The 26,914-nt window shown below is 47.4% G+C and overlaps 1 protein-coding gene across 2 annotated transcripts in view; it reads right to left on the bottom strand.

Moving 5' to 3' along the window:
- GNAL (G protein subunit alpha L) overlaps positions 1–26,914 on the bottom strand; it is a 76,064-nt gene that overhangs the window by 36,313 nt on the left and 12,837 nt on the right. Inside the window, exons 1-5 of one of the 2 annotated variants that reach the window (XM_061399957.1) lie at positions 15,909–15,990; positions 15,108–15,351; positions 14,819–14,891; positions 14,097–14,151; positions 13,699–13,818 (exon numbers count right to left, since the gene is read on the bottom strand). In XM_061399957.1, the coding sequence (XP_061255941.1) occupies positions 13,699–13,818; positions 14,097–14,151; positions 14,819–14,891; positions 15,108–15,249 (390 nt within the window). In that variant the 5' untranslated portion in view covers positions 15,250–15,351; positions 15,909–15,990. Of the gene's footprint in view, positions 1–13,698; positions 13,819–14,096; positions 14,152–14,818; positions 14,892–15,107; positions 15,352–15,908; positions 15,991–26,914 lie in introns of those variants that run through there. The other variant, XM_061399958.1, reaches the window with a different exon arrangement.

Genomic DNA, 26,914 nt, shown 5'->3' with positions numbered 1-26,914 from the left:
GCCCCGCCCCCCGGCCTGCGTAGAGTGAAGATTCACTCAGAGTCAGGAATCCTGAAGCATCTGCACCAGGATGCAGAGAAACCAGCTGGTAAACATCCCCCTCCAGGGACTCAGTGATGTCACAGCGGGAATCAGAGCCATGACAACTGTCCTGGAGGCCTCTCCTGTTCCAGGCACAGGAGTGAGGGCCCAGGGTGAGCCCCCTGCCCCCACACTCCACTCAGTGATTCTAGTCACACCATTAGAAACCATTCCCCACTTTAATTTTTTGACCTTGAATACATGTGGCATCTCACTATATTTTAGAAAAGAACACCTTTCCTGGGCCCTTTTCCATTTCTAGTAAACTGAAACCTTGAACTTGTTTTCCTAGAATTTTCTTCTCATGTTCTCATCAGTGACCTGAGTCCTTCTAGCTTTCTTCCTTATTTTCTATTCAAGTTGAAAGTGAAAAATAAAAGTGTTAGTCACTCAGTTGTGTCTTGACTCTTTGCAACCCTATAGACTATAGCCCGCCAGGCTCCTGTGTCCATGGGATTTCCCAAGAAAGAATACTGGAATGGGTAGCCATTCCTGCATCAGGGGATCTTCCTGACCCAGGAATCAAACCTGGGTCTCCCGCACTGCAGGCAGGTTCTTTACCACTGAGCCACCAGGGAAGCCCTGATGTGCAATCCACTTGTGTCCCCATAGGTCTGGCAGGGGTGGGAGCAGAGGGACAGGCCGAGGAGGCTCAGGCCACCCTGCCCAGGGCTGGACCACCCACTCAAGGGGGCACAGGTGTCCTAATGGAAGAGGCGTCAAGCCCTCATTATGACCAATCCTTCATATTTATCACACATTCTGTCTTCAAGCAAAAATGCTGTTGCTGACTTTGAATGAATCAAGACCTATCTTGAATTGTAAACGTAAAAATACCTACAGGAAAGTGCAGTTATCACTGTGATGGTGAAGTATAGCTACATTTATGCCCAGCAGCCCCCATACCCTGAGATTAGGAGGCACTGCAAGTCCACTGCTGCAGCTGGGCCCACCCAGGGCTGAGAACCACACAGGAGCCCACCTCTACCTGAGGGCGCAGGGGAAACCTCAAGGAGCTTTTCAAACACACAGATTCCTAGGACCTTCCCCAGAGAGTTCCTACTCAAAATCTCATAGGGCAGGCAGAGGGATCTTGCTTTAAAAGCTCCCTAGATGATCCTGAGATGCTGATCTGGGAATAATGCCTCAGGGCCGCCAAGTTCTCAGGCTGCTTCAGAGCTCGAAGGCTTGATTATGGGGTTGGCTCAGGGTTTGATAAGAGTTATTTACTGGGGCAGTAGGAGATAAACAGGGAAGTCTGTGGAAGACAGTGGGACTAGGGGCCCTATCCACCCTCTCTGCCTTTCCTGTTGAAGAGCTGGCCCTGCGCATGGGCCCACGAGCCCACTGAGCTTGCCAAGTACACACAAGAAAGTCACACATAAAAACTGACTGAGGCACGTGATCACCAACACAGGAAACCACCCATTCAGGTTGAGCGTTTGTTAGTTAATGAGGCTGCCCAATGATGCCAAAGTCTTCTTACATATAAGCACATTCATACTTGGGCTTCCCTGGTGGTTCAGACGATGGTAAAGGATCTGCCTGCAATGCAGGAGGCCCAACTTCAATCCCTGGGTCGGGAGGATCCCCTGGAGAAGAGAATAGCTACCCGCTTCAGTATTCTTGCCTGGAGAATTCCATGGACAGAGGAGCCTGGCGGGCTACAGTCTATGGGGTTGCAAAGAGTTGGACATGACTTGAAGCGGCTTAGCATGCACACAGAAACAATTTTAGTCTAGGATTTGGTGAAATCCTAGGATCTCTTGATCTGCAGCTTTTCATGCGTGCTGGTCTCATCTTTCTACTTTTTAGACCATGAGCTTGAGAACAGGGATTATTTTAGAAATCTCAACTCCACTTCCTGAGCCCTTAATCGGATGCTCCAAGCACAGCTGGGGCTCCACGAACACAGCCTGAATAGTTTCATTAGCTTGCAAAAAGGTGCAAGGGATGCAAAAAGGTGAGCTGAACTAACAAATTATAAAATGATGCTCATTAAATACAAAAGATTTAAATGGAGATGTGTGAGGACCATCAGGACCACACAATCCTGAGTCATGTGTGAAAGTACCATTACTTCTCATTCAGATGGAACCCCAAATCAGATTCATTTCCATTGGCGGTTCTAGGGCTCAAGGGGCGGAGACATCAACTGAGTTTCCCTTCCTTCCCCTACACTCTCCCTCCTGCATTTCAGTTATTTGGGGTCTCTGAGTCGTGCAGCCCCTGCTCTGTTTCAGGACCTTGGATTCTGAGCTGACCAGGCACGCAAGGCAGCTGGGACTGGCTTCCTCTGCCTGGTTTCCGGGGCGGATGCTCCTGACACCCCATCCCGCTCTCCCTAGGTACAGAGCAGCATGGGAGGGTCACAGCCCCCTCTCCCCTCTCCTTTTCAGAACAGGGAACAGTCATTTTCTTTCACTTTAATCATTTTCTCCCTTGAGAAACGAATTCAAACGTCTTTCACTTGCCAGCAGAGTGGGCGGGAGGTGGGTGGAAATCTTTCAAGATTCAATAACAGCTCAACACGGGGCTCAGCCGGAGGAGCAGGCACTGTAACCCCTTCAGGGCCGACACCGCCTGATATTTTGCTAGAGGGGGACTCAGTCCGGGTCTCTGGTCAGAATCACCCCTTATGGCCTTACATATGATGACGTGGATCCAATTCAAGAAAGACATGTGGCAAGAAAACCAAGACAAAACAGGAACAATGCAATTGACTCCTTTTACCTAAGATGATGAATTGTATGCTTGAGAGAGAAAAAGAAAACCCTTGCAAAGTCTGGGTGAGGAACTCCTTGGGACCAAGGTGCTCCATGGGTCCTCGCTGGCTGGTGCTGGGCTGGGGTGGAAGCACCTGGGCACCCAAGCTGGCACCTCTAAGCACAGCCCAGCACCCTGTTTCCTCGGATCGTCAGAATGCTAACATGTACCGCTGCCACGTGTTCTACCCTTTGGGTGGCTCCAGGCACACAGATTTGCCCTGGAGCAGCCCAGCCCCCTACCTGCCCCAGGATGCCTCCTCCCCGCTCCCTCCACTTTTAGCATCTAGGAGGAGCTTCCCAGGGATGAAGCCAGGGGAGCCCGCAGAAGCCAGGTCAACCTACCCAAGCTCTCCTCTCAGATGGTAAAGAATCTGCCTGCAATGCAGGAGACCCGGATTCAATCCCTGGGTTGGGAAGATGCCCTGGAGAAGAGAAGGGCAGCCCACTCCAGTAGTCTCGCCTGGAGAATCCCATGGACAGAGGAGCCTGGTGGCTACAGTTGATGGAATCACAAAGAGTCAGACACGACTGAGCGACTGAGCACACACTTTCCTTCTAGACTTGATCTCCAAATCCCACTGGGGCAAAAAGAATGATCTGGAAGCCTTTGGTGAACTAAAGCTGGGAAAGAAAGATCTCCTTTCAAATGGCTGATAAGGGACAATAACTAAGCACGGGACAGACAGAAAGTATGAATCACAGCAATTTTAGACTCTGGAGAGACTAACGATGCTACAATATCTGGAACTTTCTCTCTGCAAACACCATGTGCTCACTGTCTTCTGGGCCCCAGTTTTAAATAGTAGCGACTGAGTAATGCTTCTTGCTCATCCCCTGTTTCCACACTCGAATTCTCTGCACACTGTGAGTCACTCACTTTCTCCCACGTCTCTGACTCCCTCCTGGACAGACACCCAGCCCAGCTCACTCTCACAATCCAACTGAACAGCACAGTGAGTTCCTTTAAGGCTCAGGAACTGGGAACTGGCTTTTCTCCCCACTGAGCTGAAAAGGGATCCCCCCCAACCATGTATCCTATTCAGATTCATAACACAGCCTTTTCTAAACACACACAGACCAGAGCCAATTTTGTGGCTCACAAGTACAATGCTAATTTGTATGTTTTCAGTGAATTACTCAATGCCCTAAAAAAGTGCATGCATAAGTGACAATGAAAAGAACAAAGTCGCACAATCTGCCTCTGCTCGAGCGATCCAGACGGCGTGGCTCTTCCTTGGCAGTGGTGTCCAGAAGGACACGCGTACACACAACAGTGCGGGGCGTGCAGCGCTTTCCATCACAACAGGTGGTGGAAAGGCAGGTCTCACAGGTAAACCAGGCCTGGCCGCTGGCAATCCACCTACAAGCATGGACAAGGGCCACGTGGCTAACTGTCCCTGAGACAGGCGACGGCGGACAACACGGGAGACAGAGAGGCTGGGAGATGGTCAGGGCCATGCCAAGTGGTGGACATGTCCCCCACTGCCCAACTTGCAGACACAGAAGTGCGGCCGAGGAGGCTCTGTAAGAGAAGCAGCTCTGGTCAGCACTGGGAGGGTGAACGGGGTGGTGCCCACTCGTCAAGGAGAACACACACTGCCAGGGACAGGCCAGGCCCCCTCCCCACCAGCCTGGTCTCTGACAGCCACGTGGACATCAGGGTTGCAGCATGGGCTCAGGGAGGCCCGATGAACAGCCAGTGGCCTGCACCTGCCACAGCACCACCATGCAGGCTGGCGGAGAAGAAACCTCTGTTTCCTCTGCCCCAGCCTCTGGTCCAGCCCCAACTGTCTGCAGCGGCAGCCACGGTGATGGGGTCCTTGGGCACCTGGCATGTGGCTTCCTCAGCGTGAGATGTCTGGACATGTGCAGTGCACAACAGAGTTTAAAGACTAAGAAAAAAGATGATTAAAATATCTCATAAATAGCTTCTGGAGATCGTATGTTACAGGAATACATGGGGTAAATCATGTTAAGTAAAACATATTGTTAAACTTCACTTGTTTCTTTTCATTTTGTAAAACTGTGGCTACTTGGGGGTAAAATTACACATGCGGTTTACATCTGTGGCTCTCATTACACCTTTACTTCCTGTGTGTGGTCAGTGTGGCGTGGAGGACGTGCTAACTGAGATAGGGCTGGCTGTGGTCTCATATGGTGACGCAGCCACTCTGAAATCAGCAGAGTGTTTTGGCTTTGCAGACACATAACAAACATTTGATTAAAAAACGCTTCTCTTCTGCACAGCTAATCGGGAGTACAGAGTACAGCAAATGTGGAGCCCAGCTTTCTGCATATACTGACTCAACTCAATCTGCACAGAGTTCGGGGAGGAGGGAGTGCTGTTATGCTCATTGTAGAGACGGACACACTGAGGCACAGGGAGTGTGGCTGCTGGGAAGGGGTGGGCAGCCTCCAGCTCAGGAATATTGAAAGTTTAAAATACTTTCAAAATCACCTGGCTTATAATATTCATAATAAAAAAGGAAGGGGACAGCATCAGCCTCTGGAATTAGTGTCCCATTAACCACAAGAGTGACTGCCAGGATGTGACACGGAGCTCCTGGAAGGACAGTTACTCCAGCATGCAGGGATTTATCTCCCACCGTGTCTCCTGCACACTCGGAGCCTGTCTTCATGAGGAAGCACCTTGACCATGTTGTGCCAGCGAATCTCACAGCATCATCCTCTATCACAAGAAATGCAAGTCCCAGCAAAATCCTCAAGGCTCAGGATTTTCTTTATCAGGCATTTTGCTCACATGACCCCTTTGAGATCATCTCATAAATTTCCCTCTGAGAGGGAGCAGGGCACAAAGAATACAGGCTAATAAATTAGAAAATTTATTATCTTCAAATTATAAATATGCTTGCTCCTTGGAAGAAAAGCTATGACCAACCTAGATAGCATATTAAAAAGCAGAGACATTACTTTGCCAACAAAGGTCCATCCAGCCAAAGCTGTGGTTTTTCCAGTAGTTATGTATGGATGTGAGAGTTGGACTATAAAGAAAGCTGAGCGCCAAAGAATTGATGCTTTTGAACTGTGGTGTTGGAGAAGACTCTGAGAGTCCCTTGGGCTGCAAGATCAAACCAGTCAATCCTAAAGGAAATAAGTCCTGAATATTCATTGGAAGGACTGATGCTGAAGCAGAAACTCCAATACTTTGGCCACCTGATTCCAAGAACTGACTCACTGGAAAGAACCCGATGCTGGGAAAGACTGAATGCAGGAGGAGAAGGGGACAACAGAGGATGAGATGGTTGGATGGCATCACCAACTCGATGGACATGAGTTTGAGTAAGCTCTGGGAGTTGGTGATGGACAGGGAAGCCTGGTGTGCTGCAGTCCATGGGGTCGCAAAGAGTAGGACATGACTGAGCGACTGAACTGAACTGAAATTAGAAAACTCCAATTTATCTTTACTGTGGACCGCAGGTGGCCAGAACTGGGGGGTGACGCAGGCCATCACTGGTCCTCACAGAGTCCTCTTTTGCTTTGCTTTGTGTTTGTCTATAACACAGTGAAAACATTGCACCCCTTTTGTCCCCCATACCAGAACATTCCACATGTCTCTCCCGCGTCCTCTCTGTTGCCCCGAACACTGCGATGCTCATTCTTTTCTCTTTTACAGAAATTATCACAAATATATTGGGTTGCTCAAAAAGTTTGTTTGGGTTTTTGCATAACATCTTATGAAAAGCCCAAATGAACTTTTTGGCCAACCCAGTATGTGTGCTGAAACAGCAGTCCTTACTTCTGCTTATTTCTGAAAGTCATAGAATGGTGGTGTTCTTCACATAAACTTCCATCATTTCAGTTGGTTCAACATCAACACACGGAAACCCACCCACGTCAAGGTGCGCGTGGAGTCCACTGATGCCGCACCCGTCTCTCACGGGTCCCCGCAGGGTCTCAGTCCATGTCCTACGGATGGGCATTTGGGCTGTGTCAGCCTTCGGTTCCAACAACTGGGCCACTATGTTTCCTGTTACACGTTCCTAACGACAACACTAATTTTATTAATTAAAACAAATAATCTTGAAATCCATTGTAATCTCTGCCCCTCTGGCAGTAGCCATAAATCTCATAGGTGTTCCTCAAAAATGGCAGCATGAAGAAAAAAAGATCTGGTACTTGGATGAGTCTACTGTGTGCAGCTCAGAATCTCCTTCCCGTTATGATCAAATACATCTTTTCAGTCCTTGGTGGTATACAAGGACAAGGTTTATCTTCAAAGAACTCAGTAATTTGTTCATTATGTAAAATGATGTTTTTTTTAAAGAATTATACAATTAGCCAAGAACATGTCTACAACTGCTCTTTTCTTTTTTTTTTTTTGAAGCAATATGATGTTTAATTTCCTACAAAATGCTGTATTTCTTCCACTCTGGATGTACTACAGTTTTAATAATAGATTCTGGGGGGTGAGGGGGTGTATGGGAGGAGAATGCTGTCACATTAAATGTGCGTATCTATTATAAGACACATGGCAGTTTCAGAAATTCCACACTTTAAAGGTGCAGAGTGATAAGGTTCCCTCAGCCCTGGGTTGGTTTCCCTGGCTTGGGTGACACAAAGGACCCTTCAGAGCTAATCAGAGCTGCACTCAACGGTTAGGCATTTCTGAGTCCAGTTTCTTATGCACAGGTCAAGAGATGCTTTATCTGCAGTGGACATGGATGTGATGTTGAAAAGATGCCTATAAGAGGAAATGTTGATAATGAGAAAGAAAACATATTTTCCCTACACGTAAATCTTAATTTGAAGCAACCATAAAAAGCCCTGAAAAGTTTTAGCCATTCACTGGTTGATATTTAAAATGGAACTTGTAGGGGACTTTCCTGGTGGTCCAGACGTATCTGGGACTCTGAGCTCTAAATGCAGAGGACCCGGGTTCAATCCCTGGTCTGGGAACTAGATCCCACATGCCACGACCAAGACCAGGAGCAGCCAAATAAATAAATAAATAAAAGTATAAAAAAATAAAATGGAACTTGTAGAATATTAATCCTGTGGTCCTGGGCTCTGAGTTGATTAAAAGGAAAGACACTTGGGAGTAACACCTGTCATCGGTTACTTAGGCCTGGGGGTGACCCCTGTCTTCTGGGCCAGGAGGGAGGGTTGGCAAAAATATATACGTCAAATTGGATTTTCAGCACATTTTTATTGTAACTAAAGTTCCTTTCTGGTTCTCGCATTTGTACTTGGTCAATGGTAATAACCATAATGATTCATGGCTGTTCTGGTCTTTAAATTCCCAAGCTTTCTCACCAGATACGACTCATTCTCAAGTAATGCCACGAGGCTGATACTACTGTCCCCATTTTACAGACGGGAAAATTCAAAGGCAAGTCAGCTAACAGGCTGTGTCCTGCCAAGAACTGGCTTGAGTCCATCAGATCTGGGTTCATCCTGCTGCACCCCAATTCACTGGGGCTGGCTGGAATAATCCTAAAAACTGTTTGGAGAGAGGCCAAACAGTTTATATCTCTTTATGGCTGCACTATATTATTTTCAAGGGCCAAAGAGGTTCCCACTGGCATTGAATTTTTTTTGAAGACCTTAAAATATTTAAAGTCCCAGAGTTAGCACATCTTAAATTTGACAAAAAAAAAGTATCCTTTCTAAACTATCAGGGACATAATAAAAACTTTTTATACATTTTCTCTGAAAGATGGCCTTGTGTAATAGGATTCAAACATATCCTAATAGCCTATAAGGATAAACACCTGGAAAGAAGCGCACAGATGTGACGACACAAGAATGCCTCTACTTAAGGGACTGGATTCAAGACCCGACAGAGCAATGCCAGATATTACAGTATAAGAAGCTACAAAAATTTAAAATAGAAACTTACCACAGAGATATTCTTATACTACATCCAAGTAATGTAACACAGGCTATCTGGGACCCTGGGGAAGAGTGTAAACCAAAAGCTGGGAAGAGGCCCTAATGGGGTGATGTCCACGTTCTAATGGCCTATTTAGTTCAACAACAGGCTATTAGAGGTGTCTTTGACCAGCTCAGGAAGCTGCACAACACTTCTTCAAGGGAGTGGAAAAATAATCCCTCGTTGATATTTTTCATCTTGATTAATTAATTGACTGCACAGGTAAATGTCTGCAAATATGATGCAATGGGACGAATAAAGCTGCAAGAATGTCCCATGAAAGTGGCCAACTTGCAGCAAGAGTTTGATGGATAAACTGTTCTCTGGGGCAGATCTGCATCCTGGTCACTAGGATGTTCCTGTTTCCAGGTCACCCTACCCTTCACATAAGAGGCCTCTGGGAAATTCTACTTGAATGGGTGAATGACCCAGTAATTCCCGAAGTTTCATTTTCAATCACTTGCATTTTTGCTCCTAAGAGAAAGCAGTGGCCGCCAGAGCTGACTGTCTCCGACATGCTGGAGGTTGACCACAGTGACTCCAGAGACCACCCTGCTCTTCTGGGAAACTTCCTCTTGCCAGGCTGTTTCAAGGGGCTGCACCCGGCCTGACTATGCCTCTCCGCTCGCAGCTGGAACCAGGCTGACCCGGCGATGGGGGTGGACTGGCGATTCTGGAGCCCAGGAAGGCCACATGGCAGGCTTTGGAGTCAGGCCACTGGGCTCCAGTCCTGAACTCTGACTCTGGAGCAGTCAACCGCCTCCTCTGAGCTCCTATCCCCGACGAGGGCTGGGAGGATAACAGAGACATTGTGATCACTGGATTCAGGACATGGCCTGAAGGCTTCGGGAGCTGAGGCCTCGTTTTCACTGATATCAAACCAGCAGACCGACACCGCCAAAACAAGATGAAAACCAAGGAAGAGAAAATTGTTTCTGATAGACTCTTATGTATTTTAATATCCCACTTTTGTTTTTCTTTACATTTTTACTATAAACTATAAATTTATCCCAGATCAAAATATTTTCTGCAGAATATAATATTTTTGACTCTGCCCAGGGCTTCCCCGGAGAAGGCAATGGCAACCCATTCCAGTACTCTTGCCTGGAAAATCCCATGGACTGAGGGGCCTGGTGGGCTGCAGTCCATAAGGTCGCTAGGAGTCGGACATGACTGAGCGACTTCACTTTCACTTTTCACTTTCATGCATTGGAGAAGGAAATGGCAACCCACTCCAGTGTTCTTGCCTGGAGAATCCCAGGGACTGGGGAGCCTGGTGGGCTGCCGTCTATGGGGTCGCACAGAGTCGGACACGACTGAAGCGACTTAGCAGCAGCAGGGCTTCCCTGGTGGCTCAGATGTTAAAGCATCTGCCTGCAATGCAGGAGACTCAGGTTTGATCCCTGGGTTGGGAAGATCCTCTGGAGGAGGACTTGTGATAAACATCCATTTAGGAGACGGGTGATGACAATAGAGCCCTGACTTACCTGACTGCTCTCTGATTGCTCACTAAGTCTCACTTATCCACCGGCCCTTAGAAATGCTAGCAAAACACACCTTTAAGGGAGCTAATATAATACCCACATTTTGGGAATAAAACACCAAACAAACCAATTAATACTCCAGTTTAATTCATCACTGATTCTCTACGGGTTTCCCAGGTGGCACTAGTGGTAAGGAACCTGTCTGCCAATGCAGGAGTCAGAAGAGACGCAGGTTTGATCCCTGGGTCAGGAAGATCCTCTAAAGAAGGGCATGGCAACCCACTCCAGTATTCTTGCCTGGAGAATCCCATGGACAGAGGAGCCTGGCGGACTACAGTCCATGGGGTTGCAAAGAGTCAGACACAACTGAGCAACTTGGCACACTAATTGTCTGGTATTGCGCTAAGAGTTTTGGTGGAGCAATTGCAGTATTGTTCCACTTTGTAAGTGATCAAATAGTGCACGTTCTGTCATGCCCACCACCTGGCCTGTGTGTCTCCTACCACTTCCTGTGCAGACTGGCTAGGTGCACAGACAGGGCGTCGGCCAGTGAAGGGGTCGAGGCCATGTGGACGGGTGCTCATGAGCAAAGCACTGTGAACAGGCAGTGGCCAGTGAGCTGTCCATTCCAGACTTCCCGGTGTCTCCGCCTGGACTGTTCCAGGTGCCTCTGAGATGGTCCCCCCACTTCACCTCTCCCTCCCCAGAACCTGTTCCACCCACAGCCAGAGCGACAGTGATGCAACACTCAGGTATCCCCTCTCAGAGGTTCTAATCTCTCCCAGGTGGGGACAGACCAGGCCTGAGAGCCTCCAGCGCTCGCCCTGACCTCCCCAGGCACCCTCTGCTGGGCAGGCCACTAGCCAGCCTCACTCCTCTTCCTGTTACAACATTAGGGCTGTTCATGGAGTCGCAAAGAGTTGGCCACGACTGAACAACAAGGGTTCAACCGAGATTCACTCAGGAGTCTAAGGTGAAGAGTAAACCCAGGCATGACATTCTTAGAGGAAATTCTCAGAACCCTCTGAGATACTCTAGACTTTTCATTATAAACAGTAACCTTATGCAGAATCTCAAATTCTTAATAATGAACAAGAAACTCCAACTTTCTTCTAATTTTTCCTTCTTAAATTAAATAACTCTGAAATTAATTTTTAATGATAGGAAATATTTGGTTCAGAAATTATTCTAGATCTATAGGGAAACAAACTTAAGACCCTCAAGGAATTGGACTGTGACACAGAAAGATTTTCTCAAGGATTTAATCTGAAATTTAGTAAATTCGTGTTATGTTTACTATTAAAATATTTGATTTAGCGCTACTGTTATGGTTTTTAAAATGGATATGTTCTTTAAACAAAAGTTAATTGTCTTCAAATGAACCAAGTGTTATTAGAATATGTCAGACATTTGCCTTAACATCACCCTTATGAGGCTCATCAGAACATAAATTCAAGAACTATTCAATCTAATAGTACAAATGATGAATATTTCAGAGCACTACAGAATAAACATTACTGAAACCTGTATGCACATTAAAATAAAACAGAATTTTCAGGAAAAAAGTTAATATTAGACACTGATTTCCTTTTTTATGTAAGTGCTGGCTCAACTGTAAATATAATCTTATTTGACACAGAGACCCAGTATGACAACAGAATGTAGGCTTAAAAACTACCAAAAAAAAAAAGTTTTGCTTCTGAAAAAGCATTACAATTCCATCTGCATTAGCTGGTTCCCAATGTTCTTTTAATGACAGTTAATTATGACCATCATTTCACAATGGCTTCAACATACCTATATGAAAATATATGTCTTCAGTGCAAATGGTTTCTCGAGTTTTATTTTTTTATTATTAAAAATTGTTCTATAGCTCAAAAACACATTTGCAAATTAGGTGCTTTGGGTTCCTTAGTAACCCACACGGGTGTTACTGTTTTTGGATTTCAGATGGAATCTGGGCGGCCTTGTCACGTGTGTGTTCGTCATGAGCAGAAGAAAATATGACAGATCAATCCACCTTGATGTTAATTTCTCATTATATGCTGAGAATAACGTCTCCTTTCATCAGAACCACACAGAAGGTGTTTCATGATTACTTTTAGATGAGCACGCAGGACAAAATTTAGAACTGAAATGCATATCTATAAATAAGTAAATCTGAAGGGGATTGAGAACACCTGATTTCAGTTAGGAGCCTGCAGTTCTGGGAGACTTTTCTAGTATGTAAGCCATCGTAGCGCGCTAGGAGGACCCAGGCTCCAGTAGGCTGAAGCCCAGCTTTGTCCCCCATCGTTTCCTTGACACCTCCCCTCCACGACATCCAGTTAAAGACACAGTTAAGTAAACAACAGCGTGCCTGCCATGCCAGATACCGCAGTCACTTTTTCTAGGTGGTTTGCCATCGCTACCTTTGTCTTCTTAGAAATTCTAAGGGTTTCATTGGCTATGTTGGAATGCTTATCAGTAACAAACGTCACGTGAGAGGATGCAGTAAAAAGCTTTAAAAAGTAATTCTTATCCGCCATCTGGACACAGAGCCTATGGGGCAATTGTGTTCTACTGAAGGGGGCGGGGAGGGGGATGTACATGGGCCCATCTGTCTTACACAGAGCCTCCCATGTCAGCTTTCTTTGGAAAAGAGAGTGCTGAGAATGAAAAACGTCTCAAGGCCACTATGCCAGGCAGAGGAAACTTTGAAATACTGTTTTTTTTTTTGGGGGGGGGGTACACCCACACACACTCTTCTGGCACAACTAAAAAAATTGATTTTCTGACAAACTGAAGAAATATTTTCTTCTTTGAAACATGCTACATCAAATGACCAAACAACAGTATTTTAAAGAAACATATGTCCACCAAACAAGAGAAAACTCCTATTCACATCACCCTCTCACATAAGCAACAGTGCTATCCAAGTGATCGAAAAAGCAGCCCAAAATTCTGCGGACATGAAAGGAATTACACTTTCCCAGGAGACAGTCGACATTCAGAAGTGATCCAGGTGTGACCTACATCTGGTCTGCGCCCCTCATGTGAGCTGAAGAACCCCCATCTTAAGAGTAAACTGGGTTCTGTTCTCTTACTCCCAAGGGTATGATCACATACCATAAAGCACTTCTGCTCATACAATTTTTACTCTTCTGTTATATGGGAAACGGCATAATTGTTGATTTAGAAATACGCAGGGGTAAAAGCACCACCAGTATTTCTTAGAGGTATGCTGTCTTCCTGATCATCACCCGCACCAACATGCTCATTAAAACATTTCTTACAATCTTATTGTCTTTATTACTACTTTTAACACGTGTTAATATTTTGGTCTACAAGGAAGCATTTCTTCCAGGCAGAGAACTAGAATTTTGAAGAAAGTCAATAATGAAATAGCATTTACACTGGTTCTCAGTAAGCCACCTGGTTAACAACTGTTCCATCTTGCACCGTTTAAAATACTTCAGTAAGGATTACTTACCTGGGAATATTCAAAGTCAGTGATGGGGGCAATGCTCTTGATATAGTCTGATCGAAACTGGTTTTCTGGGTTGGCCAGTGGAACGGGGGGAATTATGGTACTCATTGCCGACACAATTGTCTACAGTGGAATGAAGGAAAAGAATGTATGGATAAATACACCATTTAGGCTCCATGTGTGATAATCTAGTCTGTGATTTCTGTGTATACCGTTTGAGGGAGCAGAGGACACAACCTTTTCACTGAACAAATATTTAGGAAATTCCTGGGACTTCCCTGATGGTCCAGTATTTGAGGTGCCAATGCTCCCAAATCAGGAGGCATGGGTTCAATCTCTGGTAGGGGAAGTAAGATCCCTCATGCTGCACAGCTTGGCCAAAAACAAAACAAAATCCTTACCACAATAGCATCCTTAACGTTTTTCCGGATGTCCAGAATTTTCTGTTTCTTCTCTCTGTGTGAAAAGAGAATGGTTATTAATTAACTTTCTGCACAGCTGGTTGAATGCTGAATGAAGCTTTAGATTCCCAGATGCAGTGGGGCTAACATAGTACCACTAGACTTCAACATTAGCCCCAGGACAACAGTGAAAAGTTGTTTCTTTTTTTCAATCTGGGCAAGAAAAATACCTACCTTTACAGGTTTGGACTCTAAATAAATTTGAAGGGACGCACCACAGACTCTAGCTCTAGACAACCACACAGGTTAAACATAACAAGGTAAAATGGTCATGGCTACTGTTACCAAAAATACAGGGCTACACTTGCAAACATATCTTATTTGAATCTATCCATATGTTGAATTGAAATAGATGCAGACACAGGGAGAAGTATATATTGACACATTAAGTGAGATCATAGCAATAATAATAACACAGATCAATACCTCGAGTATCTAATAAATCATACTTTGTTAAGTAAATATTTTGATGTAGGCACCACCAGAGGAAGGATTTGCTTAAATATGCCAAATTCAACAACTCGCGTCTATATTTTCTGTCCTTAAAGGCTGACTCAAAGATCAAATTAACTGTTTAGAGAGAACATTTTTGGGGAGGCCGGGAGAGAAGGGACAAAGTTTGCATGTGGTTGGGAAACAAACCCGAATGGGTCATTCCTTACTCTGGATTAAATCCGTTGACGTGCAGGATCCTCATTTGCTTGACGATAGTGCTTTTCCCAGACTCACCAGCTCCTGAAAATACACAGAGAGAACGCTGTGACCGGGGGCTGGAGACCGTGGCCATCTCTCCCGCCACCAGAGACGCACAAGCATCCTGCCCGCGCGCGGGCGTCTTCAAGCGCGCGCTCGCTGTCGGCGGGGGCGCTGGCCTCGCAGCCCGGCCCTCTATGAGCCGCAGGCCGTGCGCTCCGCTCTGGCCAGGCGCCGCCGCGCACCCCCGGGCCTTACCCAGCAGCAGTAGGCGGTGAGTCGCTTTGTAAGCCAGCCGCTCCTTTTGCAACTGCTTCTCGATCTTCTTGTTGGCCTCGCGCCGCTCCTTTTCATCGACGCCCTGGTCTTCTGACGTCTTGCTGTTGCCCAAACACCCCATGCCTGCCCGCTCGCGTGGACCTCAGGCACGGTTAGGAATTTGCACAAAAGGCGGCAGACAGCTGTAGGTGTGTGTAGACCCTGCGGCGGCCTCTCTTCCTCGCTGTTGAAAGAGACGTTCCGGTCTCTCGGTGTTTTCCGACCAGAGTAGGCGTTTCTTCTCCCTCCCCGTGCCCACCGCGAGCTCCCAACTCAGAGAACACAAAGAAGACGCGCGGAGCCAACTGCTTTTTAAAGACAATTGTTTAGAATGATCTGCTGGATAAACAGCAGTAAGCGGAGACAAGGCGGAGAGCGCCGGTCCTCCGGAGCCGGCCGGGTGGCGCTGGCCCTCCCCGCGCCCCGCGCGCCCCTCTCCGCGCGCCCGGCTGCTCGCGCCCGATGAGCTGCTGGGGAGCGCCTAGGGGGACCGGAGCATGGACGCTCTGCCGGGTGCCTGGGCCCCGCCGGTGGCGGCCGAGCAAGGCGCGGTGGGACGGTGCGCGCCGGGTCCCCGCCAGTGATTGTGGGCACCTGTCGGCCATCCGCGCCCCATCCCAGCTCCGAGCCCCTGAGGCCTCCTCGCGGCGGGGAAAAGGAGCCGACTCAGGGCGGCGGGGCAGGGGGTCCTGGGATCTGGAAGGGTGGCGGCCGCCCTCAAAGGGAACCGCGGAGGCTCACCCGCGTGCGGTCCGGACGCGGCGCGCGCGGCTCCTTCGCAGCCCGAGCGGCTCTGGGTCTGGGCGTGCGCTCCCGCGATCCCGCACCGCCTCCGGCTCGCGGCGGGCGAGGCCTCGTGCTGGATCATACATATTCTATCAGGGGGAGGGTCCGTGGCGGGCTCAGGCACCCCGCCTCCCCTCGTTCCCGTTCTAGACGGTTCCAGCGCTCCCACGCCGCCTCTCGCCCCCGGCTCTCCTCCGCGCGCTCTGAGCAGCTTGGCTACTTTTCTGCAAGACGCCGTGGCCCCGAGCCTGGCTCCGCCGCCAGAACCAGTGAGGGCGGCTGCTCGTTCCCACCTGTTGCGCGGGTGCCAGCCAGTCACTCTCCCGCTGCTGGACGTCCCGCTACTGGACGTGCTCGGCATCCTCGCTGCTGGACGCGGGGGATCACCCCCCTGTGAGTCTCCAGGCTCGGGACCCTGGCAGCGCGCGCCAGTTCCTCTCAGGGCTCCTCTTGGCTCTGCTGTCCAGTCCCCCTCCAGCCCTGACGTTCCCTCGCGGTCCCCACGCCTGGCCTCCTGGGCCCAGCGCTCCGCGGGCCTCACCCGGCTTCCCGCTCTTTCTTCTCCAGCGGACAAACACCGTCAACTCCGTCCAGTCTGACGTTTTGACACCGACGGCCCTCTAGGCCATACTTCCACCCCACCGTGTCTTGCTGCCCACGGGCTCCGAGTTAAAACCTAGGACTGACTCCCCCCGCCCCGGGCGGTTCACCCTACCTCGGTTCACACTTCAGCTCCTGCGGTCGGGCTTCGACCCACTCTTCACTGAAATACTCTCTCTCGGAGCCATCAGTGGACCCCGGGGTCAGCCTTCCCCCAGGAACTGTGGTCTTGACCTTCTCTAACTCTCCTGGAGACTCCTTCCTCCTCCCCCCGACCATGTCCTTGAATTTCCCTCCCCCTCCACCGGGAGCAGGCGCCTCAGCCCCAGCCCAGCCCCCTCCTGTCCGCAGCGCCCCAAGCACACCTCCACATCGGGGCCTCCCAGGATCTTCGGTTCTACGGACCTACGGACCGGACCAGACCGAGATCTGAGCTCATTCCCTTGCCCACCCACACCTCCAGCCGCTCCTCTCTCTGTCTCTGTGAATAAGGTCCCTGATTTCCCGAACCAGGACATGGTTTGATCCCCTCCTTTTCCTTCTTGCAAACCCAGTCACTGTGTTCCTTTGGGTGCCTTTCCTAAACATCGCTCCTGTTCTTTCCACCCCATCTGCCATTGCCATGGTCACTGTCCAGCCTGGATGTCAGCAGTGGCCTTCTGCTCACTTACTCCTGCCTCTCTGCACAGTTGCCACAGTGACAATGCAGATCTGACCACATCACTGTCCCCACCACCCCCAAGTCCCCAGCCATGGTCCATCAAGACTGTTTTCGGGTAAACTGTGCACCTTGATGGAGAAGGCAATGGCACCCCACTCCAGTACTCTTGCTTGGAAAATCCCATGGACGGAGGAGCCTGGTAGGCTGCAGTCCATGGGGTCGCAAAGAGTCGTACACAACTGCGTGACTTCACTTTCACTTTTCACTTTCATGCATTAGAAAAGGAAATGGCAACCCACTCTAGTGTTCTTGCCTGGAGAATCCCAGGGACGGGGGAGCCTGGTGGGCTGCTGTCTATGGGGTCACACAGAGTCGGACACGACTGAAGCGACTTAGCAGCAGCAGCAGCAGCAGTGCAGCTTGAGCACTCATGTCCATGCTTCCTGGAGCTGCTCCAGTCCCCCTTCGGCCCCTGTGCGTGAACACCCCAGGACATAATGTGGGCACGTGTGTGCTTCTCTGTCTGGGAGACTTGCTGTAATGGTTTGTTTACTGCTCTTTCAAAAGTCCACTGGACTTGGGCTCAGTGAGGGCCAGGGCGGAGCCTGCCCTCAGCACCTGCTTTGCTGTGCCCGGTTCAGTGCCTGGCCAAGGAAGGAGAGGCCCCATGAGTCTTCATTGGATGGATGTATGAATGAATTCCCGAAAGCCAAAGATAACTCCACTCCAAGTGTAGGTTCTTATGAAAGGAATTTCACCATCAGATTTTAAATTCATAAGATACCTGTCCAGTTTAGCACCATATCCATATAGGAATACTCTTTCAAAAACAAAAGCAGCAAAGCTTTCTTTCTGTCAGGGCAGAAGCAAAGACACAGGATGAGTTGTGAAAGGACTTTTCAGCTTGTGAAAGGACACTATTCAGCAGTGTTCTGAGGCCTCCCTCTTTGTGTTAACACAAATATTTACCTTATTTTGGTAAATATACACAACATATCATGGAAGGTGGTGGGCGGGGCAGTGAGAGGTGAGAACAGGTGCACAAACAGCAGAGTGTGGTGGGATGTTTTAAGGGATATGTCTATTTTTTCTTATATTTTTTCAAGGTGGATATGTTTTCAAGGATATGTCTATTTTTTCAAGGTGTCTATAAAATTGTTAGCTGGAAGAGAAGGAGACAAAACATATCCCCTGGAAACTTGCTGTGCTTAGTCGCTCAGTCGTGTTCAACTCTGTGACCCCATGGACTGCAACCCGCCAGGCTTCTCAGGCAAGAATACTGGAGTGGGTTGCCATGACCTCCTCCAGGGGATCTTCCTAACCCGGGATTGAACCCAGGTCTCCTGCTTTGCAGGCGAATTCTTTCCATCTGAGCCATCAGGGAAACTGATAAAGGGGAGAAATAAGAACCTGTAACCCTAAAAAATATAGCAAAAGTTTTCACTTAGTCAAATTTAGGAATTAGAATTAAAATAACTCATTTCCATGACTTATCCAGTGATTGCTGGCACTGAGCTAAATCCTTTCCATGGAGTGGTTTATTTAGTATTTGCAATAACCCTAAAAGGAACTATTGTGACTGTTGTTTCATAGAATGCTAGAGGGTGAATAAGAGGTGTGTATGGGATCTAAACCTTTGCAGCCTGGCTGCAGCATCTGCACTGTCCATCCACAGAACACTGTTGTTGTTGTTGTGTAGTCACTTAGTCGTCTCCCGACTCTTTTGCTATCCCATGGATTGTAGCTCGCCAGCCTCCTCTGTCCATGGAATTCTCCAGGCAAGGACACTGGAGTGGGTTGCCATTTCCTTCTCCAGGGCATCTTCCCAACCCAGGGATGGAACCCGCACCTCCTGCATTGGCAGGCATGTTCTTTACTACCTAGCCACCTGGGAACCAGTCCAAAACATAAAAGCAACTTGTTTACACGGCAATGCAACATTTCTGATGAGAAATACCAAGGTGATCTTTGCACAGTCAATTATCAGGTAGGAGGTGAAGACACTTAAAAACCAGTCATGTGGCCTTTTCCTAGTCTGGTCTAGGCGACCAGTCCTCCTTTGAGCTTTGAACCCTGGGCTCAGAATCCGGATCCCAGCTGGCTCACCTGGAACACAGCAGCGGCTGTTGGGGAGCAGCTGGGAGCGGGTGATGCCGGCATCTGTTGCCAAGCAACGGCATCGCAGCAGCATCACCACCCTCCTCCTTGCAGCGCACGCCCACCTGCGGATGTGAAGGGCTGCTGAGGGGGCAGCCAGGTGGGGGGATGCTGGGGTGAGGGGAGGCCCCAGGCAAGGAGGAGGGTTGAGAAGACATGGAGTTTAGGGTGAAAGGGCAAATGTGAAACAAAGTGGTTTTTCCTGCTCTTGTTGATGTGAAGAGACAAGGAGTCTTGTGAAAGTGAAAGTGGCTCAGTCATATCAGACTCTTTGTGACCCCATGGACTGTAGCCTGCCAGGCTCCTCTGTTCATGGAATTCCCCAGGCAAGAATACTGGAGTGGGTAGCTGTTCCCTTCTGCAGGGGATCTTCCCAACCCAGGGATCAAACCCAAGCCTCCTGCATTGCAGGAAGGTTCTTTACCAGCTGAGCTACCAGAGAAGCCCCCGAGAGTGCATTTGAAAGTTGAATTATTTGAATTTCTTTTGTACTTAATTTGTGAATTTTGAATAACGATTTTGAAATTTGTTTTTTGTTTCAGCCCCTCCCCCCCGCCATTGAAGCTGGCAGATGTCCAAAAGTTGACAACTATTCTCTGGTTGCTGCTGCTGCTGCTAAGTCACTTCAGTCGTGTCCGACTCTGTGCGACCCCATAGACGGCAGCCCACCAGGCTCCCCAGTCCCTGGGATTCTCCAGGCAAGAACACTGGAGTGGGTTGCCATTTCCTTCTCCAGTGCATGAAAGTGAAAAGTGAAAGGCAAGTCGCTCAGTCATGTCCGACCCTCAGCAACCCCATGGACTGCAGCCTTCCAGGTTCCTCTGTCCATGGGATTTTCCAGGCAAGAGTACTGGAGTGGGGTGCCATTGCCTTCTCCGGTTAGCTGGACCTAAATCTCTGATAGCAATGGGAACAAAATTCGTTTTCCGTTACATAAGGAGGCCCTCCACAGAAATTTAATTAACAACAAGATGAAAAAAATTCAAAGGAACTGTCTCACATCACCTCAGGCCTGGATTCAGGAGATGCTGAGCTCATTTGAAAAGTGACCAGAATGCTGTGGAGCACAAAATAGCGGATATATTGAATTAAATTTAAAAAATCAATGTTTTTTTTTAATAACTGGTCTAGCATTTTATGGGACTTCCCTGCTCACTCAGTGGTAAAGAATCTGCCTGCAATGTGGGAGACCAGGGTTCAATCCCTGGGTTGGCAAGATCGCCTGGAGGAGGTCGTGGCGACTCACTCCAGTATTCTTGCCTGGAGAATCCCATGGGCAGAGGAGCCTGGCAGGCTGCAGTCCTTAGGGTTGAACAGAGTTGGACATGGCTGGAGTGACTAAGCAGCAGCAAAAGCAGACCCTGGTGGGGCAGGGGATGTACAGAGAGCAAGAGAACATCTATCTTGAGTGGCCTGACCATACACCCCTGTAGATGAAAGACTGTGGTACCATACAGATGTTTTAAAGGATTTCTCAGAATAAAATGTTAGAACTACCATCTTTGGAGAAAACACATGGTGATGTCTGTTAACTGGTGCAGTCTCCTCTTTTATGTACTAACTACAGATGTGGCTCAGATGGTAGACAGTCTGTCTGCAATGTGGGAGACCTGGGTTCGATCCCTGGGTTGGGAAGATCCCCTGGAGAAGGAAGTGGCAACTCACTCCAGTATTCTTGCCTGGAAAATCCCATGGATGGAGGAGCCTGGCGGGCTACAGTCCATGGGGTTGCAAAGAGTCAAACACGACTGAGTGACTTCACTTTCTTTCTTTCTAGCATTTTATACTGTAGAGGTTACTAAAGGTTAAAACTGCATTCTAAGACATTAGGAGCAGGAATATTGAAAGATTTAAAAGAGGAGGAACAAAGCAGAGTGAGAAAGGCCAGCAGTCCTGACTTGATGCAGTGATATGGACCCAGGAAACTAAAAGCTGTGCCTGTTTTGCAAACAGACTCAGTGGGGTCAGCGTGAGGGCGGCTGAATGGCTGAGGCAGACATGGCTCTTGTGCTGCCTCGTGCCTTTTAGCATTTTGCAGCTGTTTTCTCTCTTTCTTTTCTTAGGGTCTCGGTGGAAATGGTCCGTGTGGATTATCTTCATTCTCAGCAGCAAAGCTTGCTCCATGACCTAATCACAACACACTTTAAACATCTTTTTTTTTTTTTTAACATTGTTAAATAGAAAAGTAGGGAAATATTTTCACCTTTCCCTTTCTGTACACAGCACTCTGCAATCAAATATTGTAGCATTTATGGAAATAATTTCTCTTCCACAGCAAAGCACACTGCTGAGCCATCAGGGATACCCCATGAATGTACATAAGACCACTGAATTGTATACTGAAAAATGTTAAGATGGTAAATTATATGTTTAACTACAAAAACAAGAAAAAAAATTCACACTCAGGATCTTCATCATGACAGTGGTTTCCACTGTTTGTTTTGAGGCAGTTAATGTTGTAATAGTTATGACCAACCTAGATAGCATATTAAAAAGCAGAGACATTACTTTGTCAACAAAGGTCCATCTAGTCAAGGCTATGGTTTTTCCAGTAGTCATGTATGGATGTGAGAGTTGGACTATAAAGAAAGCTGAGCATTGAAGAACTGATGCTTTTGAACTGTGGTGTTAGAGAAGACTCTTGAGAGTCCCTTGGACTGCAAGGTGATCCAACCAGTCTATCCTAAAGGAGATCAGTCCTGGGTGTTCATTGGAAGGACTCATGTTGAAGTTGAAACTCCAGTATTTGGCCACCTGATGCGAAGAGCTGACTCGTTTGAAAAGACCCTGATGCTGGGAAAGATTGAGGGCAGGAGGAGAAGGGGACGACAGAGGATGAGATGGTTGGATGGCATCACCAACTCAATGGACATGGGTTTGGGTGGACTCCAGGAGTTGGTGATGGACAGGGAGGCCTGGCGTGCTGCGGTTCATAGGGTTGCAAAGAGTCAGACACCACTGAGCGACTGAACTGAACTGAACTGAATGTTGTAGTTAACACGGGGGCCAGTTCTTGTTTACAAACATCTCCTGCAGTTATAGTTTCTGACCAGCAGGTGGCGGCGCAGAGCCCAGGTCAGAAGGAGGCTCCAGGCACACCACTCATTCACCATAAAGCGGGTTTCCAACCCTACACTCAGGCGACCTTGAGGTTACAAGGATGAATTCCTTGTCGCTGATCTCAAGCAGTTTAGTGGGCCAGTAGAGAGGAGCAGACTTGCATTCAAGTCCTCAGGGTTCTGTGGAGATCACAGTGGGATACTGAGGGATGTGTGTGGTCAGTTATGAATGTGAAGGAAAACGTCACTTGATCCCCTAGAGGATGTGTGCTAAGTCACCCTCCGTTTTCTTAGAAAAGACACTGAAAGGTGCTCTGTTTCCAGTAGCTCATCTGATAAGATCATCTCAACAGCTTTGAGATTATCCACACTTTGCAGAGAAGGCTGTGGTCTGAAGGTCCCAAGGGGCCTGACCGGGGTGGAGCCCTCTCTGATCCCAAAGCCTGAGCCCTTTTCAGAAGGAACTCTGACAAGTGGGGAAAAAATCTGCACCGTTCTCTCTTCCGGAAGGAAAAATCAAACAAGCCCATCTCCTTGTGAAGGCGGGCAGGTTAATCTGCATATAATGACTGATGAATTCATTAACTCTTCACTCAGTTGCCTTAGCAACTGGTTTCTTTTAGAATTTGGCTTAGTTACAGAGTCTAAAGCAACAGTTTTTCTTGTAATAGAATGTCAACTTGTGTATGAAGTTCAACAGAACTTGAACCTGCTCCGTGACAGGTGGGAACTATGGACCTTTCCCAGGAAAGTTGGATGGGCTCTTCCTGAAGCTTGCAGACTGTGAACCAGGGAGAAAGAGCCTAGTGTGTGTAGTTGTCATTTGTTATTTATTTTTTCATTAGGTAGGAACTGTTTGATGAATTTAAACAACAGGTCAATTCAAGACCGATGTTCAAGAGGTAGACTCTGAGTGTGGACAGATCCCAAGCCCATAGATACGTGATTGACAGGACAGAGGCATGCGTGGAGGTGGTTACTGAGAAACAGGACTTTCAGAGAGACAGAGAAAGCACAAATATGGAGTGGGGAAAGGCAAGGCAAACCTGTGGGATGGACTGCAATTGTAGCAATCGGAATGAGCTCACAGTGTCAGATATGTTTGTCCGTGACTATCTGCATGTACACATGTGTCTGTTGTATGACTGTGTACATGTATAGCACACACATGCATCTATTCTCTTGTTCTGTCTGCTGAAAACACCCAGGTGTTAGACACACTAGTAGCTGTGAGTGTACCTAGTGCCCAGTCTTGGCCTTCAGCATCACCCACCACCCAGAGGAGCCAGAACTCCTCAGAGAAATGGCAGATTCTGAGGTGGCGGCAGTGGAGTCACAAGATGAACCTGGAATATGGTTACACAGAAAATGAAAAAAGAAAGTCCCTCAGTTGTGTCCAACTCTTTGGGTCCCCAAGGACTATACAGCTTATGGAATTCTCCAGTCCAGAATACTGGAGTGGGTAGCTTTTCCCTTCCCCAGGGGATCTTCCCAATCCAGGGACTGAACCCAGAACTCCGGCATTGCAGGTGGATTCTTTACCAACTGAGCCACTAGAGAAGCCCAGAAAATAGGAATATGCTTTCAAATGATGGGGAAGGTCCCTGAGAACACAGAGCCAGACCAAAGGCACTGCCATTTGACCAAATCTGGGATGATTTCAGCACCAAAAGAGTTAAGGTCAGTCATGAATTCTAAGCCATTGATAAATATAGGAATACCACATGTCCATGCCAATAAGAGGCAGAGCCAAAGCAAAAACAACACCCAGTTATGGGTGTGACTAGTGATAGAAGTAAAGTCCAATGCTGTAAAGAGCAATATTGCATAGGAACCTGGAATGTTAGGTTCATGAATCAAGGCAAATTGGAAGTGGTCAAACAGGAGATGGCAACAGTGAACATCAACATTTTAGGAATCAGCAAACTAAAGTGGACTGGAATGGGTTAATTTAACTCAGATGACCATCATATCTACTGCTGTGGGCAAGAATCCCTTAGAAGAAATGGAGTAGCCATCATAGTCAACAAAAGAGTCTGAAATGCCATACTTGGATGCAATCTCAAAAACGATGAAATGGTCTCTCTTCGTTTCCAAGGCAAACCATTCAATATCACAGTAATCTAAGTCTATGCCCTGACCAGTAATGCTGAAGAAGCTGAAGTTGAACAGTTCTGTGAAGACCTACAAGACCTTCTAGAACTAACATCCCCCCCAAAGATGTCCTTTTCATTATAGGGGACTGGAATGCAAAAGTAGGAAGTCAAGAAACACATAGAGTAACAGGCAAATTTGGCATTGGAGTACAGAATGAAGCAGGACAAAGGCTAATAGAGTTTTGCCAAAGGAACACACGGGTCATAGCAAACACCCTCTTCCAACAACACAAGAGAAGACTGTACACATGGACATCACCAGATACTTAAATCAGATTGATTATATTCTTTGTAGCCAAAGATGGAGAAACTCTATACAGTCAGCAAAAACAAGACTAGGAGCTGTGGCTCAGATCATGAAATCCTTATTTTCAAATTCAGACTTAAGTTGAAGAAAGTAGGGAAAACCACTAGACCATTCAGGTATGACCTAAATCAAATCCCTTATGATTATACAGTGGAGGTGAGAAATAGATTCAAGGCATTAGATCTGATAGAAAGAGTGCCTGAAGAACTATGGACAGAGGTTGGGCTCCAAAATCACTGCAGATGGTGACTGCAGCCATGAAATTAAAAGACGCCTACTCCTTGGAAGGAAAGTTATGACCAACCTAGATAGCATATTGAAAAGCAGAGACATTACTTTGCCAACAAAGGTCCGTCTAGTCAACGCTATGGTTTTTCCAGTGGTCATGTATGGATGTGAGAGTTGGACTGTGAAGAAAGCTGAGTGCCGAAGAATTGATGCTTTTGAACTGTGGTGTTGGAGAAGACTCCTGAGAGTCCCTTGGAGTGCAAGGAGATACAACGAGTCCATTCTAAAGGAGATCAGTCCTGGTATTTCTTTGGAAGGAATGATGCTAAAGCTGAAACTCCAGTACTTTGGCCACATCATGCGAAGAGTTGACTCATTGGAAAAGACTCTGATGTTGGGAGGGGTTAGGGGCAGGAGGAGAAGGGAACGACAGAGGATGAGATGGCTGGACGGCATCACCGACTCGATGGATGTGAGTTTAAGTGAACTCCAGGAGTTGGTGATGGACAGGGAGGCCTGGCGTGCTGCAATTCATGGGGTCACAAAGAGTCGGACCCGACTGAGCGACTGAACTGAACTGAACTGAACAGGAGGCAGGGATCAAGACGATTCCCAAGAAAAAGAAATGCAAAAATGCAAAATGGTTGTCTGAGGAGGCCTTACAATAGCTGTGAAAAGAAGAGAAGCGAAAGGCAAAGGAGAAAAGGAAAGATACACCCATTTGAATGCAGAGTTCCAAAGAATAGCAAGGAGGGAGAAGAACGCCTTCCTCAGTGATCAGTGCAAGGAAATAGAGGAAAACAACAGAATGGGAAAGACTAGAGATCTCTTCAAGAAAATTAGAGATACCAAGGGAACATTTCATGCAAAGATGGGCACAATGAGGGACAGAAATGGAAGGGACCTAACAGAAGCAGAAGATATTAAGAAGAGGTGGCAAGACTACATAGAAGAACTATACAAAAAAGATCTTCATGACCCAGATAATCACAATGATATGATCATGCACCTGGAGCCAAACATCCTGGAATGAGAAGTCAACTGGACCTTGGGAAGCATCACTATGAACAAAGCTAGTGGAGGTGATGGAATTCCTGTTGAGCTATTTCAAATCCTGAAAGATAATGCTGTGAAAGTACTGCACTCAATATGCCAGCAAATTTGGAAAACTCAGTATTGGCCACAGAACTGGAAAAGGTCAGTTTTCATTCCAATCCTAAAGAAAGGCAATGCCAAAGAATGCTCAAACTACTGCACAATTGCACTCATCTCACACACTAGCAAAGTAATGCTCAAAATTCTCTAAGCCAGGCTTCAACAGTACGTGAACCATGAACTTCCTGATGTTCAAGCTGGATTTAGAAAAGGCAGAGGAACCAGAGATCAAATTGTTAACATCTGTTGGATCATTGAAAAAGCAAGAGAGTTTCAGAAAAACATCTATTTCTGCTTTATTGACTATGTCAAAGCCTTTGACTGTGTGGATCACAACAAACTGTGGAAAATTCTTCAAGAGTTGGGAATACCAGACCACCTGACCTGCCCCTTGAGAAATCTGTATGCAGGTCAGGAAGCAACAGTTAGAACTGGGCATGGAAAAACAGGCTGGTTCCAAATAGGGAAAGGAGTACGTCAAGGTTGTATATTGTTACCCTGCTTATTTAACTTATATGCAGAATACATCATAAGAAATGCTGGACTGGATGAAGCCCAAGCTGGAATCAAGATTGCTGGGAGAAATATCAGTAACCTCAGATATGCAGGTGACACCACCCTCACAGCAGAAAGCAATG

The sequence above is a fragment of the Bos javanicus genome, chromosome 24 (assembly GCF_032452875.1).
Source record: "Bos javanicus breed banteng chromosome 24, ARS-OSU_banteng_1.0, whole genome shotgun sequence".
Lineage (NCBI taxonomy): Eukaryota > Metazoa > Chordata > Mammalia > Artiodactyla > Bovidae > Bos > Bos javanicus.
The sequence above is the reverse complement of the archived record's forward strand: the minus strand, read 5'-3'. Positions and strand labels throughout refer to the sequence as shown.